At 60.5% G+C, this 16248-nt stretch overlaps 1 protein-coding gene across 2 annotated transcripts in view; it reads left to right on the top strand.

Annotated features, from left to right (window-relative positions):
* Positions 1–16248, top strand: part of PTPRN2 (protein tyrosine phosphatase receptor type N2) — a 690682-nt gene that overhangs the window by 278595 nt on the left and 395839 nt on the right. For both annotated transcript variants that reach the window (XM_067747597.1, XM_067747596.1), the window contains 2 exons: positions 272–358; positions 6935–7014. In XM_067747597.1, the coding sequence (XP_067603698.1) occupies positions 272–358; positions 6935–7014 (167 nt within the window). The remainder of the gene's footprint in view (positions 1–271; positions 359–6934; positions 7015–16248) is intronic.

Here is a 16248-nt window from a genome sequence, read left to right as displayed (position 1 = left end):
GCTGAGATGAGCCAGTTGCTGGCTCCTGGGCCCATCACGCTCCCCTGACAACCCCGTTCGCATTGTGGTGTTGGTCTTCTTGCTGGAAAATGCAGGTGGTTCATCACGGCTTGGAGGCCTCTGCTCCCGGGTGGCTGCAGCCCAGCCCTGATGTGACAGGGGTACAGCCGGGGCAGTTCTCCGAGCAGGGCAGGGCGGGAGGGTGGGCTGCGGGGGTCCCTGCTCCTCGGGTGCGACAAGCCCGCCGCGTAACCCTGTGCTCTCCCCGCAGCCCGCTGAGCCCAGAGAAGGGGACGGAGGTGCTGGAGGACGTGGCGCGTCTCCTGGACATGCCGGCGGGCGTCTTCTCGGACATCGCGTGAGTGTGGGCGGGGCCCTGGGCGTCTTCTCCGTCTGGTGGGTCCACCGTGCGCTTGTGGGCTTCGTTAATTGTGTCACAGAGAAACTGGTGAGGGAAGAAGAGGAAGGAAAGGCCCAGCGGGGCTCAAGTTGTTTCTGTAAGAGCAGCTGAAACCCGAGCATCATCAGAAGGACCACAGTCCCCTGAAAGAACCCCGCCCCAGGCTTCAGGTCTTCCCGCTGCGCCAGGAACCACCCAGGAGGCTCTAGACCGTCAGGACGGCCTGGCCCCCGCAGGCGAGCCAGGGCCTTGGGGCTGGGCCCTCAGCTAATGAGGCTCTTCTGACAGCTCTGCGCACGTGGTGGTCCACGGGGACGGTTATCGCTGCACAGATGTTTACCGAGCGCTGAGTGCCCGGGTGGAGTGGAGAGCAGGCAGGGTTCCTGCTCTGGGGAGCTGAGCTGCCAGCAGAGATGGACACATAGACAGAGCCAGAGAAGGTCAGGCGCCTTCCGTCCCGTCCCCGTGAACAGAGGGATGAGGCCAAGAGGGAGGAACCTGGGGCAGGAGACCCCACCCACGGGGGGGACGTCCACATGGGAGGGTCATGCGGCCGTGGGAGCCCGGCCCGGAGCCCAGGTGGCCTTGGTCCCAGTGCTGGAGCCAGCGCGGATGTTCTCCAGGAAGGCGCCTTTCCAGCCGCCTGGAGAACGAACTACAGGGGACCCAGGTGGAGCCCAAGTGCCGTGAGGCTGCTGAGGTCTCCGGGTACGGGCCGTGGCCTCGGAGCGGGAGGGGCGGCGGGAGGGGCGGGTGCGAGATGAGTCACCCGCTGGCAGAGGGTCCATGTCTGTTCCGTTCAGCCGCATGCGGGCCCCCGAAGCCACTTGTATTCCCACCTGTAACATCAAGGGTCCGTTACAGCTGTCCTCTGTCAAATCGCATTGATTGGCTGTGCGTCCGGCACCGCTCCGGTGTGCAGGACCTCCAGGAGGGTTTGGTCATCAGACTCAGGCCCTGGAGTGGGAGGGCCTCACGCAGCCCAGCGGGGAGCCGTTCCTGCTGCCCGTGGCCACTTCCACAGGCCCTTTGGCCCTGTCACGGTCTCCGCGTGGCCCAGTAAGCAGGACAGACGGCCTGACCTGGAGGTTCTGACTGTTCCCTTCAAAGAGGAGGAGGGGGTCCCTGGAGCTTCCTGCCCCGTTCCTGGCTCCTGTGGGCAACTCCCCTGGGCTGCACACACCACGGGGTCCCCACGGGCTTGGCCACTGAGAACCCAGCTCAGGTCCAGGGTTCCCTGCTGCATGTCTGCATAAGCACGCCTGGCACGCTGACTGCACGGCGTGGGTGCGTGTTACACACACACATGACGGAACACACGCATGACGGAACATGCATGACGGAACACGCATGGCGGAACACGCATGGCGGAATGAGTGATGGCACAGGCGGGTCTGGCACCCCAGACGGCCCCCAGTGACACTGCACCCCTCCCTCTGTAGAGGGGACATTGAATGTGGCCCAGGGCTGAGGGAGGGAGGGAGGGAGGGAGTGGGTGCCTCCTTCGTCAAAGGCAAGAACCTCGTGCGAGAACTCTGAGGGCCTCAAGTACCAGGCAGAGGGGTCCTGAGACCGGAGCTTCCAGGAGCAGCTGGCGGCCTGCAGCACTGGGAGACCGTCCTCGCACCTCAGAAGTAATCACCCGAATGAGCTCTAGGGTGGGACTCCTTAGGCCCCCGCGGGGCTGTGTTCATTGAACCTGCATCATCTTCCGTTAGCAAAACCCTCCGTGGTGACGGAAGGCAGAGGTCCCAGCCCCGGGCTGTTTCCTGGAGACGTGCCCTTTGCTGCCCCCCTGCCTCTCCTTGTTTCTTAGAAACCTTCCAGATGGGATGGAGGCCGGGGCTGCGCGCCCCCCCACTGCTGCCACGGGAGCGTTTGAGGGAGGGTCGGAGAGGAAAGGGAGTTGTGGGAAGTGGCGTCAGTCCTGGGGGGCTCCAGTGGGGGCGGCTCGGGCCTGGGGCCTTCAGGAGACGCTGCCTAGCCTGCCTGGCACCCCTCTCTGGCCCCTCACCTGGGTCTGCGGCTCAGTCCCTCCAGGTCTGGAGACTCTGGGGACACGGGTGTCCTGGGGGCTTTCCAGCCTCGTAAGCTGGGCCGGTTCCCAGACCAGCTCTTTTGTAGACATCACCTGCCAGTCTCCTTCCTGCTCAGGGGACGGGGGCTTCTGACTCCCCCGGGGCCATGCTGCACCCCGCTCTTTCAGCCTTTGGGAGTCTGGTCCAGGGCCCTCGCGCGACTAAACCCCCGAGCGGCCCTTTCCCCACAGCCTCGCCCGGCCCTGGAGCCCCCCGTCTGCCCTCGAGCCTGCTTCTGGGCGCCCAGGCCCCTTGGGAACCCCCGTCCTGCCCAGTTAACGCTCGTCTCGCACGTCTGAGTATTTAATGCTGTACGTGGTCTGCGGGGGTGTGTGTGGTGTCCCATGCCACACATGCACGTCCTGTGTGTCGCCCCCAGGACCCAGCACGTGAGGACACGCACCAGCCGTAGGGACTGACCTGGGGAGGCCTGGGGGGATGACCGCGTGGCCAGCATGCTCTCAGGGCTGGTCATCGTGGCAGGAGAGGAGAGGAATCTGCCCCACGAGGCGGCACTTCCAGGATTGTCTGCGTGTTTATGGAAGTACTAGTTATGCTTCATATGTTTTGTTAATGGTTATGTAGCTGTCAAGCAAATTTCATTATTTCTTATTACATCGTTAGAGGCCATTAAAACGGCATCAGCACACTGGTGTAATTATGCCGGCAGACGCACAACGACCGCGGTTGTGATTTTATAATCTAATCATGGCTGTCCGAGGAGGCAGTGCTGATTGATGCGGCTCTTAGTCAGGTGGGCGGTGCTGCAGGGCCTCGCGGACTCCCAGCCAGTGGGGGCTTCAACCAGCTCAGGGAACGCAGGCGCCAGCCTCATCCCGGGTCCCCCTTCGGGTCCCCCTTCGTGAGTCCTCGTGAGGCAGGAAGCGGTGTGATTTCCCTTCCGTGTGGTCGACCGCGCTGACGAAGGGCGATTCCTGAAGACGCAGCGGGAACTCACGGCCTGACGTGTTCACGAGGTCCTGTGCACAGGCCAGGTCAGCTGGACCCTGCAGGAGCCCGGCGAGGATGCGGCCCCCCTGTCCCGTGCCCACTGCCGACCCTCCACACCTCCCTCCCCATATGAGGACCCCGCAGGTTTGGAGGATTCTGGAAGACGTGTTTCAGCTTCCTGGAGCAGAGATTGTACTTATTTGCCTCCTGTCTTGTTTCCCTGGCGACTTGCCAGAACTGCCCCTGTTTTACAGCCGGGCAAACCGAGGCCGGGGAGGTTAAGGCTCAGCAGGGTGACAGATGGCGACACAGGACGCGGCTGTGCAGTGGAGGCTCTGTGCAGAGGCTTTCACGTCCCCGCGCGTTAGAGCAGGTGCTGGGGAGCGAGCACCTGAGCCCACGTCGTGTTCAGCCATAAGGGGTTGGATATGCCCCGTGCAGCGGGGTGACCCTTCCCTCGCTGGTGCCAGGGCCAGGGCTCAGCTGCACAGGGGCTGGGCCGTCACAGACCGGGTGTCAGGTAGGGAGTTGGTGACGGCAACACGGACCCTCCATTCGGGGCGTGCTTTCCACGCTAGGCGGTCCCAGGGTCACGGCTGTGCATCCCGGGGTCACATGTGTGCATCCCAGAGGCATGTGTGTGGCGTCCCGGAAGGAAGGAGGGCCCTGGTGCCCCGTCGGCCTCTCCTGCTGGTCCCGCAAGTGTTGGGGCAGGTGAACAACCCCTGTGTGCTCCGTCTTTGGGAATCCAGGGACGTCCGTGAGATCTTTAGAGAAAACTGTCGGCACCGGAGGGAAGATTAGATTTGGGGGGTCCCACGGGCCTCAAACTCTGCAGATGTGGTTTAGATTAGACACGTCCCAGAAGCCACGCGTAAACCCAGAGCCGTGCCATGTGGGTCTGCTGTTAGTGCGTTGGTGGTGGGTGTGGACGCTCGAGTTGGGAAGGACTTTCTCCTAGTTTTGGAAGCAGTTGCGCTAGATGTCGGGACTCAGTCCCAGACGTAGCCCCACCATCCACACGCGTGTCAGGCGCCGGCGGGAAGCGTCGTCGCACGAGTGACCTGTACAATAATTAACGTTTAATTCGAGCACAGACATCGAGCAGTCGCTGCACTTGCTAGGAGGTCCCAGAGCAACGGTTTTCAGAGCGTTTGTGGAAGTGGGGTTGGAACTGAGGGGGCGGAACCCAATTCCCACGGCGAGGGGGGAAGACGCCGCGGCAGGAAGTCTCCAGGGGCAGGGAGGCCCCCTTGTCCACCCCGGGAGCATCCAGCAGGGGCCGGGGAGGGGTTTGCTGCATCCCCTCGGACCCTGGGGCCTGGGGAGTCCATGGAGGGTGCTGCATGCGACGTGCACGGAGGGTCGGACAGGTCCTCCGGGTGCCACACGCGGGGGGGGGGGCGGGACCCGGGAAGACTCAGCTCGGCCGCGACAGCGGGGGTGGAGAGGGAGGGTGGCGCTGCTGCCGGACGTGGTGACGTTCCTTGTACAGGGAGGTGACCGGGAGGCCCCGTGGCTGGATGAGCCACCAGAGCTGTGGGCGCCACGGCAGGAGCTGCTTCAGGAGCGCTCGCTGCGCTTGCGGCGAGGCCCAGGCTCCTGGGTGGAACGTCCGACAGCAGAGGTGCTGGAACGACGGCCATGCTACCCCTGGGGGCTCCGCAGTTCCCTCTGCAGAGGACTCGGCTGGCCAGGGAGCTGGGCCAGAGGCCGCCTGAGGGACAGGACCCAGGCCGCCTGAGGGTCACGAGTGGAGGTAGCCCCTGAATGCCAAGAAGCCCTGAGGCTCGTGGACGCGTGGTCTGAGCTCCCACGACCTGGAGCAGCGGGCCGGCCTCTGGATGACGCGCTCGGGAAGGAGGGGAGGGGACAGAGTGGATGCAGAGGAGGTGGCACGTGGCGCACGCCTGACTTGGTGATTTGGTTCCTGCTAGCGGCGTTTCTGCCGTTTCTGAGAGTGTCGCTGTCCTTTCCACGTAACTCTTCTCAAGCGTGGTCCCTTTCACTTGAGTCTCACTCTCGTGCACTTTTCCTTACATCACCCTTATTAGGAGCGCCTTTGAAATGATCCTGTCATAGACGCTGGAACTGGCGTGGAGTGGGTGGGAGGCCCAGCAGGGGGCAGGGCCGGGTTAGAACATGCAGGTGACGGGCGGCCTGGCGGCGTCACCTGTGACTCAGCTGGGCTCCCTTTAAGGGAGGACAGCCCTTGGGTCCTCAGGGTCCTCGTCGTAAATGGAGGCGACGGCGCCTGCTTTGCTGGAGAGATTAAACACGGTACACGCGAAGCTCCCGTGCGCACGGAGGCTCAGCAGATGGCAGGCACGTGGTTTTGTTCTCGGCGGTGTTATTCGGTGGTTGAATCTGTGCATACTGATAAGACTCCATGGCATCAGCGAGGAAGGCCCAGCCCCTGGACCAGGGGAGGGCAGTCGAACTGAACACAGCCTGTTGTGGGGAACCTCACCGATCACCAAGAAGAGCACTGCCTTGCCAGGGGCATGGTGACGGCCAGGAGCCCCTGGAAACCACGCGTGTGCCGGGAAGGGCCACCTCTGAGCGGCCCGTGCCGTTCCGGCCCCCTTGACACCAGCTCCTGGGGGTTGTGTCCGGGAGATGATGGCCCAGGAGATGCGGAGCTGGGACAGTCCTGACAAAGGCGGCCTCCCTGCCCCCCTTCAGACGAATTAGTTGGGGATGTACTTTTCAAAGTCATGTGCAACACAGTAATTAAAAAGCTTTGAAAAATTTTTTTACCAGATGTTCATTTTTAATTATTATTTATTTATTAATTAAGTTATTTATTTTTGCCGTGCTGGGTCTTCGTTGCTGCATGCGGGCTTTCTCCAGTTGCAGCAAGCGGGGGCCACTCTTCATCGCGGTACGCGGGCCTCTCACTATCACGGCCTCTCTTGTTGCGGAGCACAGGCTCCAGACGCGCAGGCTCAGTAGTTGTGGCTCATGGGCCCAGCCGCTCCACGGCATGTGGGATCTTCCCGGACCAGGACTCGAACCCGTGTCCCCTGCATCGGCAGGCGGACTCTCAACCACTGCGCCACCAGGGAAACCCCCCTGCCAGTTATTTTTTTACTGAGTAGTTCTAAAGATTTCAATAAGTTTTTTAAACAGCTCCTTTCAGGAGAATTTTAAAAATACCCGTCTCTTTCCTTTCTGCTTTTGGTTCCTGTGGCTCCCTTGGGAACAGAATACTGAAAACAGTTTCCATAACAATTTTTCTTTTTCCCTTGCAAGAATATCTGCTTGTTATTGTTGGATATTGGGGTTGATTTGAACTTTTTGTAAGCGCCCTGCCGTGTGTGTGTTAGAAAAGCGAAGCCTGTGGATAGAATTCCTGGAATCTGGGAACAGAGTCACAGTGACCCCGCAAAGCCACCCCCGCGGAGGTCGCGTGTGGACGAGCAGCGCCTGGGGTGCGTGTGGCGTTCAGGGAGGAGGCCCGTGTGCTGAGCGGTTCTCACGCCTGTTAAACGGTCTCTTCCAGGGTCTCGGGACCAGCGGTGACCTTCAGGGTGCGCGCCAACCTCCAGAACGTGACAGCGGCGGACGCCGCGAAGGCGGCAGGTGAGGCTGCTTCCGCGCAAGCGCACGCACCCGCCCGGGCAGGGGAAGGGGGCCAGCTGCTCCGAGGACAGCCGTCTCCCCAGAACCCCGATACTCATCGGGTGGGGCCCGGAGGGGAGTGGCTGGCCTCCCGGGGGTGGGCGGTGGCGACCGCACTGCTCGCTCGGATAGAAGGTGGTGTAGGGGCGGGGCTCCGGCCTCTGCGAAGAGCCCGTGTGGACAAAACGATGCCCTGGTGCTTTGAGGTTTTCCGTCCCGTCCCAGCCCAGCAGCTCGCACGGGCTTCACCGTGTCCACCTGGCCCACGAGAGCACGGGACGAAGGTCTGAGTAGCCCAGTGCTTGACCTCGGCGTCCCTCCTAGAGCCCGGCCCGTCACCCGCTCACGCATTTTGAGATCTTCTGGGTGGGGGGGTCCCAGCGTGTGGTTGGTGTGTGTCACTGAATGGAAAGCGCAAAGCGCAGAGCGTGGGGTGTGTACGGAGGCTGCTTTCCCCTGCAGCCCACGTTTGTTTTTAGCTACTGAAAACTCGTGTAACATGTACAGTCTTTCCGCCCAGTAAGAAAAATATAGGAAACGTAACAGAACCTGAGCCTCACGTTTTCCAGTAACTCAGTGGGAAGGACTCTCGTGCTTTATGGTCGTTGGTAAGCGCAGTGGCTGAATGCACCGACCCAGACGCAGCAGAAAATGACTCTTTGTTTCCGCCAATCCTGTATGTGGCTAAATATATGAACTATTTTTAATGAAACCTACACCTTCCCCCCAGTGTACAACGCAGCACGGTATTTGGGCTGACTTAGAGGTCTGGGCGTTCAGTTCTCGTCCATTGAGGCATCACCTTATGGCGTCTGTTAAAGTTTCTTTACCCAGTGACGGTCAACAGGGCATAAAAATAGCTGTAACACCCTCTTTGGTGGAACAAACTGTAGCTCTTCTCTATTTTGGTTGCTGTTGGCTTTTCCTTGTAAGATATTTTGATGCCCTTAGGAACTCTGATTTGCTGAAAGGAATGATTTGGGGAACAGAATTTTTGGTTAAAGAAGAATTCCTTGCGGAGTTGTGCTACTTCCCAGAAAGCCTGTGGAGAGCTGACGCGCACGCCCCCAGCCCACATGCCTCCTAGGCTTCATTTCACTGTAACGGGTGGAGCTCGGGGTCCAGCTGAGCAGAGCAGAGCAGAGCAGAGCAGCCTTTCTCCGGGGTCCCGGAGAAAGGAAGTCAGCAGATTCCATTCTAAACACTCCGCTGGCTGAAAAGGAGCGGAGTTCCGTGTCAATGGCTTCACCCTGTGTGACCACGGGCTCTCTTTCCCCGCACAGCACCCATTTTATGGTCCTCGTTCCTCAGCATAAGAGATTATTGAATATATTTAAGACCAAATCAGTTATCACTTTTTACCCAGAAATGCATTAACAATTGTTCCATAATTGGCAATTCATTCCAGTGCTGGGAAGTAATACTTTCAAAATTGGATTTGCTGGAACTTAAGGGTGCTCTGAATGGAATAAAATGGAACGAAGTCTTTTTATCTTTTAGAATTGTGACAATAGATTCACGACAATGGCATTTCATTTATTTTATTGCTTTCTGTGGGAAATGAGGTTGATTATTTGAAGTCTGCTTCCTTGGTCATTTGAAATGTGTTCACGTCAGGTACCGAGGGGGAAATTGCACGTGCGGTTTGAGTGTCGTATCGCCAACCCTCTAAATACTCAAGTTTCTGAATTACGTTTCCGTGAACCAGCACAGCTGTGCCAGCCAGGGTGTTTCTTGCTTGTGCAAAATGGATGACACACGTGCATGATTTTAAAACTTCGTTTCTTTTGTATTTTAAATAATTTTGTGATGTTGTGGACGTACCTGATGCTGTACAGGGAAAGGATTACGGAGAAGAGTCTGTGACCATAGGATCCGAGCGTTTGGCGGCAGAAATACCGAACTGTAGTGGCACCTCGACCCCGGCCACCCTGAGGGCGTGTTTGCTGCCACCCGGAGAAGCAGCCTCCTCCAGTGCGGGGTCCTCCTAGGGGTGGGCGTGACCCCGTGTTAGCAGGAAGAGTTTGAACTTAGAAGGACGTTTTGTGGCTCCAGTTTTAGAAGATGATGTGGAATCTTACTAGTGTTGTTGTGGCAGTGTGGGCGGGGCCGGCAGGATGGGCCGCGTACAGACCGCACAGCCTTCCGCCCGCGTGTCGGTGCCCCTGCAGCTCCCAGGACCGTTTGCCTTTGCTTCTCGCCGTGGGGCTTCCTGGCGCTGCGCTGTGCGCCCCTCTTGTTACCAACGAGGGAGACGTGACCCTGTGATGAGTTCAAAGGGCATTTCCTTTGCCTGTTCTGCACAGGGTGGTACAGAACTTAATGAACAGTCGTGTAGCCAATGACACGTCTGTCCCCGTCAGACGTGGTCCGTGTTTGTCCTGAAAGGTGGATGCCGTGGGTTTCCTTATACGGGTGGTTCTTTCCTGGGCATTCATTAGTGAACTTGGGCGTGGACGTCAGGTGTGAGTGAACAGTGGTTCCCAGGAGACACTTCCTGCGTTCAGAGCACACAGAGAAAACCGGTGGTTACGTTCAGTCTTCGTGGCCACGTCATCTAGTCAAGTTGAGCAGGACAGAAAAGTCCTCTTCTCGCTCTTCGTTTTCTCGGTAGCTTATCCTTAGGTAGCGTATTTCTAACCCGTGTGTGCGCCTCCCTTCAGGGAGGATGTGCTTGATCACCTTCAGAGGAAGCACACGCGCTGCTCCCCGCGCCCCGCGGAGACGCCTGCCCCGTGGTCCCCGGCGCCGTGGCCTCTTGCGTGCGCTGCGCGTCCCTCCTGCCCTGAGACCGGCCGTGTCTGCTCCCCTCCCGGGGGCCTTTTCGGCCTCAGCTCCTCTTTGCTGGGGTGTTTGACTCACGACTGTCCGGCAGGTGATGGGCCGGGCTCAGCCGCTTGTCTCCCTTGGGTCTTAGCAGCACCAGCTGCGTCCTGTCTAATCCAAGCTCTGGCCTCAGCACTCGGCTTCCATTCTCCCTCTGGGCTCATTTCAAGTAACACACGTGATTTTAAATCCTAGCATCTCCCGTTTGGAGAACGATGCCTTTAAACACTGTCGGGTGCGGGCCCAGGGCTGGGAACCGGGACAGCTGGACGCCAAGACCCACCCCGGACCGTGAGCTCTGCCCAGCCTCCAGGTGAAGGGGGCAGGCATGTCCTTCTGCAAAGTGTGATGCTGTCGCTCCTGGGAGATCGGAGTGACGCCTGCTGTGATGCCCACGCAGCGCAGCCGTCTGGACGGCCGACCAGGCTTCTCCCTGACGGGAGCACCACGCAAGGCCCAGGCCACAGGGACATCTGCAGAGCCCGGCCTTCGGAGGAGGGGACGCCTCCCCTGGGTGCTTGTCGGGGGGCTCTGAGGACCAGCGTGGGTGCCAGGTGGGCTGGAGGGGAGAAGGGGGCCGTGCAAGGGGCAGCCACGGGTCCGGGCGGGGCCGGCAGCTTGACCCTCACCCAACTCAACTCATGGCAGAGACTTTGGGTCCATGAGAAGGGCTCAGCGAGTTCATGGCGGCTTGTGGGGTCAGCACTGCCTTCCTGACACCCAAGGGGCTTGGCCAGTGGCCCAGGTGCCCGCACCTGCACAAGGAATCCCGGAACAAGGAGGCTGCTGGCCCAGGGGAGGAGGGGCTCCTTGCGGCAGCGCCAGCTGCACACACAGGTTCCCCCGACGGCCCGGCCTGCTTGCCGCGGTCACACCCTCCGTTCTCGCCTGGGATGCAGTGCCTGCACCTGTGAGTGTGGGCCGGCGGCTGTGCGTGTAGGTGCCCGGAACCGGTCTTGCACCCAGTGTGCTTTCATTGTGATTGAGAGCCCGGAATAAATGGTAGAGGGGTTGGTGAGCCCTGGAGCTGGAAAGAAGGCTGTGCTTTTTCGGCGAGACTGAGGAGGATGCTTTGGAAGCGCTCGTGCAGTCCAGCTGCTGAGAAACCGTGCTCTCTGCGGGTGAGCGGGACGCCTGTTAAAAGCTGGGAAAAGCCAAAGCCTGCAGGGACTCTCATCTTCTCTAAGACGTAACGTGAGAATCGGAGGATGTTTAGGTAAAGCGACGTCGGGGTTCCTCCTGATCTGTGCCTTGTGACACAGATGAGGAACACAGGCCAGAGCGGCGGTGGGCTCGTGGTGGGACGCGGGGAGCCTGCGGGGTCCGCTGACCAGCCCGTGGCAGAGGCGGGGAGCGGCCTGGTCTCAGCTCTCCAGGCAGTTCTGGCGCGGTCGCCTCACAGCCTCGGGCAGGTTCCAGGTCGAGGGCCCATGAAGCCTGGCTGAACCTCGGGGGTCACCAGCAACGGGCAGGGGGCCCTGCAGGGTCAGCTCACCTGCTGCTCCCATTTCAGCAGGTGGGTTGGCAGATAAGGCGCCTGAGGACTGAGGCGGGAAGACGGGCAGCAGAGGAAACCGGCCGGGGGTCTGGGGACTCGGCAAGGGTCTCAGACTCCAACAGGGCGATTCCGGAAAAGAATCTGAATAATTTTCCAGCTCTGTCTGTCGTATATCCTGTGTTGTTACCTGGAAGGGACGAGCTTGCTTTATTTCGCTGTGTGTTTCCAAAGTGAAGTGCGCGACAGAGGCCCGTCCTCCCACTGGCCGTCGGATGCACCCTCCGTGTCTGCCGTCCAGGAACGAGGCTCATCTGGGCCGGGGGTCACATGGCCGAGTGAACGTTCCCCCTCCGCAGAGGGAATGTGGCCTGGAGCCCCTGCTCTAGCGGGTGCTTGTGCTTTTCCTGAGGATGAGGAAGGAGTCTAAAGACAGAGCCGCGGTCCTCACGCCTGTTCGGGAGGAAGCAGGGGTGGTGACGGCTTCATCCTGGATGGATTCGCGACCAGCTGCAGAACACGCGGCGGGTGGAAAGGTGCCGCTCTTGCTACTGGAAACAATGAATCTATTAACAGTGAAAACACGCTGTCACTCGGGGGATGGTTCAGTTTTTGGAGAACGCAGCTCAAGAAGTCCCTGTGATAACAGTCGGGGCTGCTCCCTCTTCATACTTACGTGAAGACAGACTCTGCTTCTGTTCGGATAGACTTGGAGACCCGTCTGCAGACGAATCTCCTGTCTCATCCTCGGTCCCAGAAAGGCATTTTCTGGCTTCTTTTGGGCACCCCCCCCCCACTGCTACAGCCCGCAGCAGAGTGGACGGGAGGCTGAGACCTGGCGTTTTCAGCGCACGGGCCTCCCTCTCCTCCTGGGATCTGCTGGCTGCCCCGGAGTTGGATGCAGCCCAGAGCCGAGGGCTGTTCGTGGGCAGCTGTCAGTGTCAGAACCAAATGCCGACACGATGCGATCCTGCAAAGGCAGAGAGTTGGGGTCAAGCCAGAGTCGGGACGGGAGTGGAGCCCAGAGCTTGGGGGTCCTGGGGGACCAGACCCACGCGGGTTCTGGAAGCTGTGAGCATTGGCCGGGGCTGGGCGTGCGAGGGTGGAAATGTGGACCCGGGCTGGCCTGCTTACTCCCTGGCCAAACGCGAGTGCAGAACCGGGGAGTGGGAAGGGGCCGGCTTAGCTTCGAGGTGTCCACGCCGAGGACTTCTACGTCCTGTGTCTCTGGGGTCGAGGCATCTCACGGAGCTGCTCTTAGTCGAGGCCAGTTTCCCACTTACCAGTCATTGGTTGGTACCAACGCAGGGCGGCCAAGTGCCAGGCCCTGTGCCGGCAGTGGGGATGCTGGGGTGACGGAACAGAGACTGGGCTCTGGTGGAGGTGCGGCCTAGCGGGGGAGATGGAGGAGGAGGACGTAAACATGCGGCGCGATGTAACATGGCGCGGCGTGGCGTGATGTGACGCGCTCTACAGCGTCGTCCAGTAAGATGCCAGGAAGGCAGTGTCGCATCGCGTGCACCGTCACGTGATATAATTTTGTCATTACGTAGTTATTTGATATTACCTGACATTGTATAGTACACGATCCAGCGTGACGTGGTGTGTGGTGTGTTACAGCATAGCGTTGTATGCAGCAGTACGATGTAACATACTGTAAGACAGTACACCGTACGATGGTGTACTGTACGTCACATCACCTCAGCGAACGTGGAGGTCTGAAGAGAAACCAGGCAGGGCGTGGGCGCTGGACGGGTCGGGACGGGAACTGGTTTAAGTGGCCAGACAAGGCCCCGAGCGGCCGTAGAGACAGAAGCTGAGGCCGCCGGCAGCCGGGCCTCTGCGTACGAGCAGTGGGATGTCTGCATCTCTGGGTCGGGGCCCTGGATCTGGGAGCTGGCGACACGATGCCCAGCACATCCTTGGGGTCTGTTTGTGGTTGTCAAGGTGGGTTTTGTAGTCTCACACTTATAAGCCCCGTTTCCTTCCTTCCTTCTCCTTCCCTCTTCCCGCTCTGTGCTGGTGCCAGGAGTCACAGAGAACCATACACAACAGGTCTTGTCCTCTCCAAGCCTGGAGTCTGCTGGAAAGAGAGACATAGTGGCCCAGACAGCCTGGGGAGGCAGGGAGGGCTTCCTGGAGGAGGCATCTCGCGGGAGCACTGGGGTTCACGAGGGGGCGCGATGGGCTCAGACCTGCAGTTTTAATTGTGATACATGACACTTCTGAAAGCTCCCGGCTTCAGCTCGAGGGATGTATGGGGAGACGAGGTGCGCTAGAGGTGTTTGTGTGGTCCAGAGGGACACGCGTCACGGATGGGGACACGGCGACGTCGTGGGTGAGGTCACGGGCCCTGGGGACACGTCTGCTGGACCTGGTATATGATGACGGTGCTGGGTGTGCGAGAAGCGTCCAAGCTGAGGGCACCAGATTTTCTGGCTGGGTCACCCGGGCAGAGGGGCGTTTGCTGGGCGGTGGCGGGGGCGGGCAGGAAGCACTCAGGACAGGACGACGTGTTATGGGGATGCGGTAAGTGCGGTTTGGCCCATGTGCGTCTGGGGCCCCGAGTCTCCAAGAGGGACACGTGCAGGTGCAGCTGGAGAGAAGCGGCCCCGGCGGCCCCGAGCTGACCCGAGCCGGGCAGGTGCCACCTGAGCAGCTGCTGTCTGCGGAGGGCAGACTTCTCGGTCACACGGGCCCCGCCCAGCCCTGTGACCTGTGGCCCAGCGCTCTGGGGCTAAGTCCCAGTTGGCTCGTGTGAAAATGACGCAGGAACCCTGATCCGCAGGACAGTCGAGTGCTGGGTAAGGGCGTGCTTTGGAGCGGGCCTGGCACGCGGGCCCCCGGTGGGCAGGGTCCTGTGAGCTGCCCCTGGGATGTGGTTGCCAGACTCCTTCCCTACACGTGGGCCTCCCCCTCCACTGCCGCAGCCCTCGGCCCCGGGGGCTCAGTGCTGATCTCAGTGGTCAGGGCATAGCCGGCCGCCCTTGGAGGAGGTGACCCGCCACGTGCAGGGCTCAGGTGGACGCTGTGTCCAGTGCCGGGGCTCCGGGCCCCCGGCGACATGCAGAGGACACGCGCCGCCGTCCCTTTGCCCTTCTGCTTAGTGAGTGTCCAAAACCCCAGTCCTTCCAAGTCACGCAGCTGTTCCCACAGTTGATCGTTGTGACGCTTCGTCGGCACGTGAACGCTGTTCCTCCTCTTCTCAGCACAAACCTGAGCGTCTTTGTGCCTAAGTGGGAGGTGGCTGGTTTTAAAAATAGGGCTGTGGCCGCAGTGCAAGACAGGCACCCGCGGGAGGAGACGCAGTGACAGCACGGCGGGCCACCGGCAGCGTGCGGGGAGGGACAGTGTGGCCCGTGGCCGGGGCCTCCTTCAGCAGTTTCCAGCGGGCCCCCTGCCCCCGGCCGCACAGCTGGGCGAGCACAGTGTGTTCCTCCCCGGGGCTCTCTGGCTGCACCAGTCCCCATGGCAACGGCGGAGGGCGCGCAACAGCGGAGCAGCCATGAACGTGTTTCCCTGTTTCTGCAGGCTGGCTGCTCCAGGTGGGGTCTGAGTGGAGGCTCCCAGCCCAGACCCTCCCTGGCCCCCACAATGCTGGGTCGGTAAGCCTGGAGCCCCGCACAGACCTGGGGGCCTCCTTCCTCCTGGGTGGCCGTCGGACCAGCTCTACGGCCAAGCTCAGGGCTTTGACACTTGAGGTGTCCTGATGCTAGAATTTCAGAGGCCCTGTGACGCCTAACTGTTTAACAAATTCTTCCCACGAGCCCTTCGGTGTCTGAGCGCCTCACCATTTCTCCTAGACGCACCTGCAGCATGGAGTCCCTCCGCACAGCCGCGGGCGGTCACCTGCCTGGCCCAGGGCAGGTCCCGCAGATGCTGGGATCAGGAGAGGCACCTCTCGCTGCAGGACAGAGGGTCAGGAGCTGAGGGCCCCCTGCAGAGGGGGCAGGGGCTGGGCCTGGCTTCGTCTGTTGGCACTTGGGCAGGAAGCCCTTGGAAATGGGTGGGGACGTTTGTCACAGGCAGGTCTCTGTTAGCAGGCTGCTGAGGCCAGCACTGCCTTCCTGGGCTTGTTTCCCACCCACTCGCCCATTTTCCTCCTGCACAGCGACACTGAGGCTCCAATGGCCCATTCTTGAAAGTGAGCCCCTAATTACAGGGCGCGCTGGTACCCCGGGTCCATCTAGTTACAGGGCGCGCCGGTGTCTGAAGGGCATGTAGTTCACAGGGCACGCCGGTACCTGAGGTCCATCTAATTTACAAGTGACGTTGGTACCCCAAGTCCATCTAAGTCACAGGGGATGTTGGTACCCCAAGTCCATCTAATTCACAGGGGATGTTGGTACCCCAAGTCCATCTAAGTCACAGGGGATGTTGGTACCCCAAGTCCATCTAATTCACGGGGGATGTTGGTACCCCAAGTCCATCTAAGTCACAGGGGATGTTGGTACCCCAAGTCCATCTGGCCCTGAGACACAAGTCTGAAAAGGCACCGTGTGCCTCGGGGAGCTGCGGTAACTCCGCGGGTGGCTGTGTTACGGGACAGCAGCCCTTGGGGTGATGCTGAACATGTGACATGCAAATCAGCCAGCAAACAAAAGGCTCCACGGGATGGCGTGTGAGCCCAGCTGGAGCAGCTCCCACGGCCCCCTCTGTGGGAAGAGGAGTCACACGGTGGGCGCCGGCTCCCAGGCGAGCTGGCTGCAGCATCGCCCGCACGCTAAGAGCCAGTCTGCACGGGCTCCGTCCCAGCCTGGCCCGGCACCCCCTCTGCTCTTTCTTGGCAGCCGAAGTTGGGGACACAGACCCGCAAGAGTGGGGACCAGGGTTCAGAGCTGAGTCCCAGCCCCCGTCCTGCAGCTCCGTCGTGT

The sequence above is a fragment of the Pseudorca crassidens genome, chromosome 8 (genome assembly GCF_039906515.1).
Source record: "Pseudorca crassidens isolate mPseCra1 chromosome 8, mPseCra1.hap1, whole genome shotgun sequence".
NCBI lineage: Eukaryota > Metazoa > Chordata > Mammalia > Artiodactyla > Delphinidae > Pseudorca > Pseudorca crassidens.
This window is presented reverse-complemented; position numbering and strand designations above follow the sequence as displayed.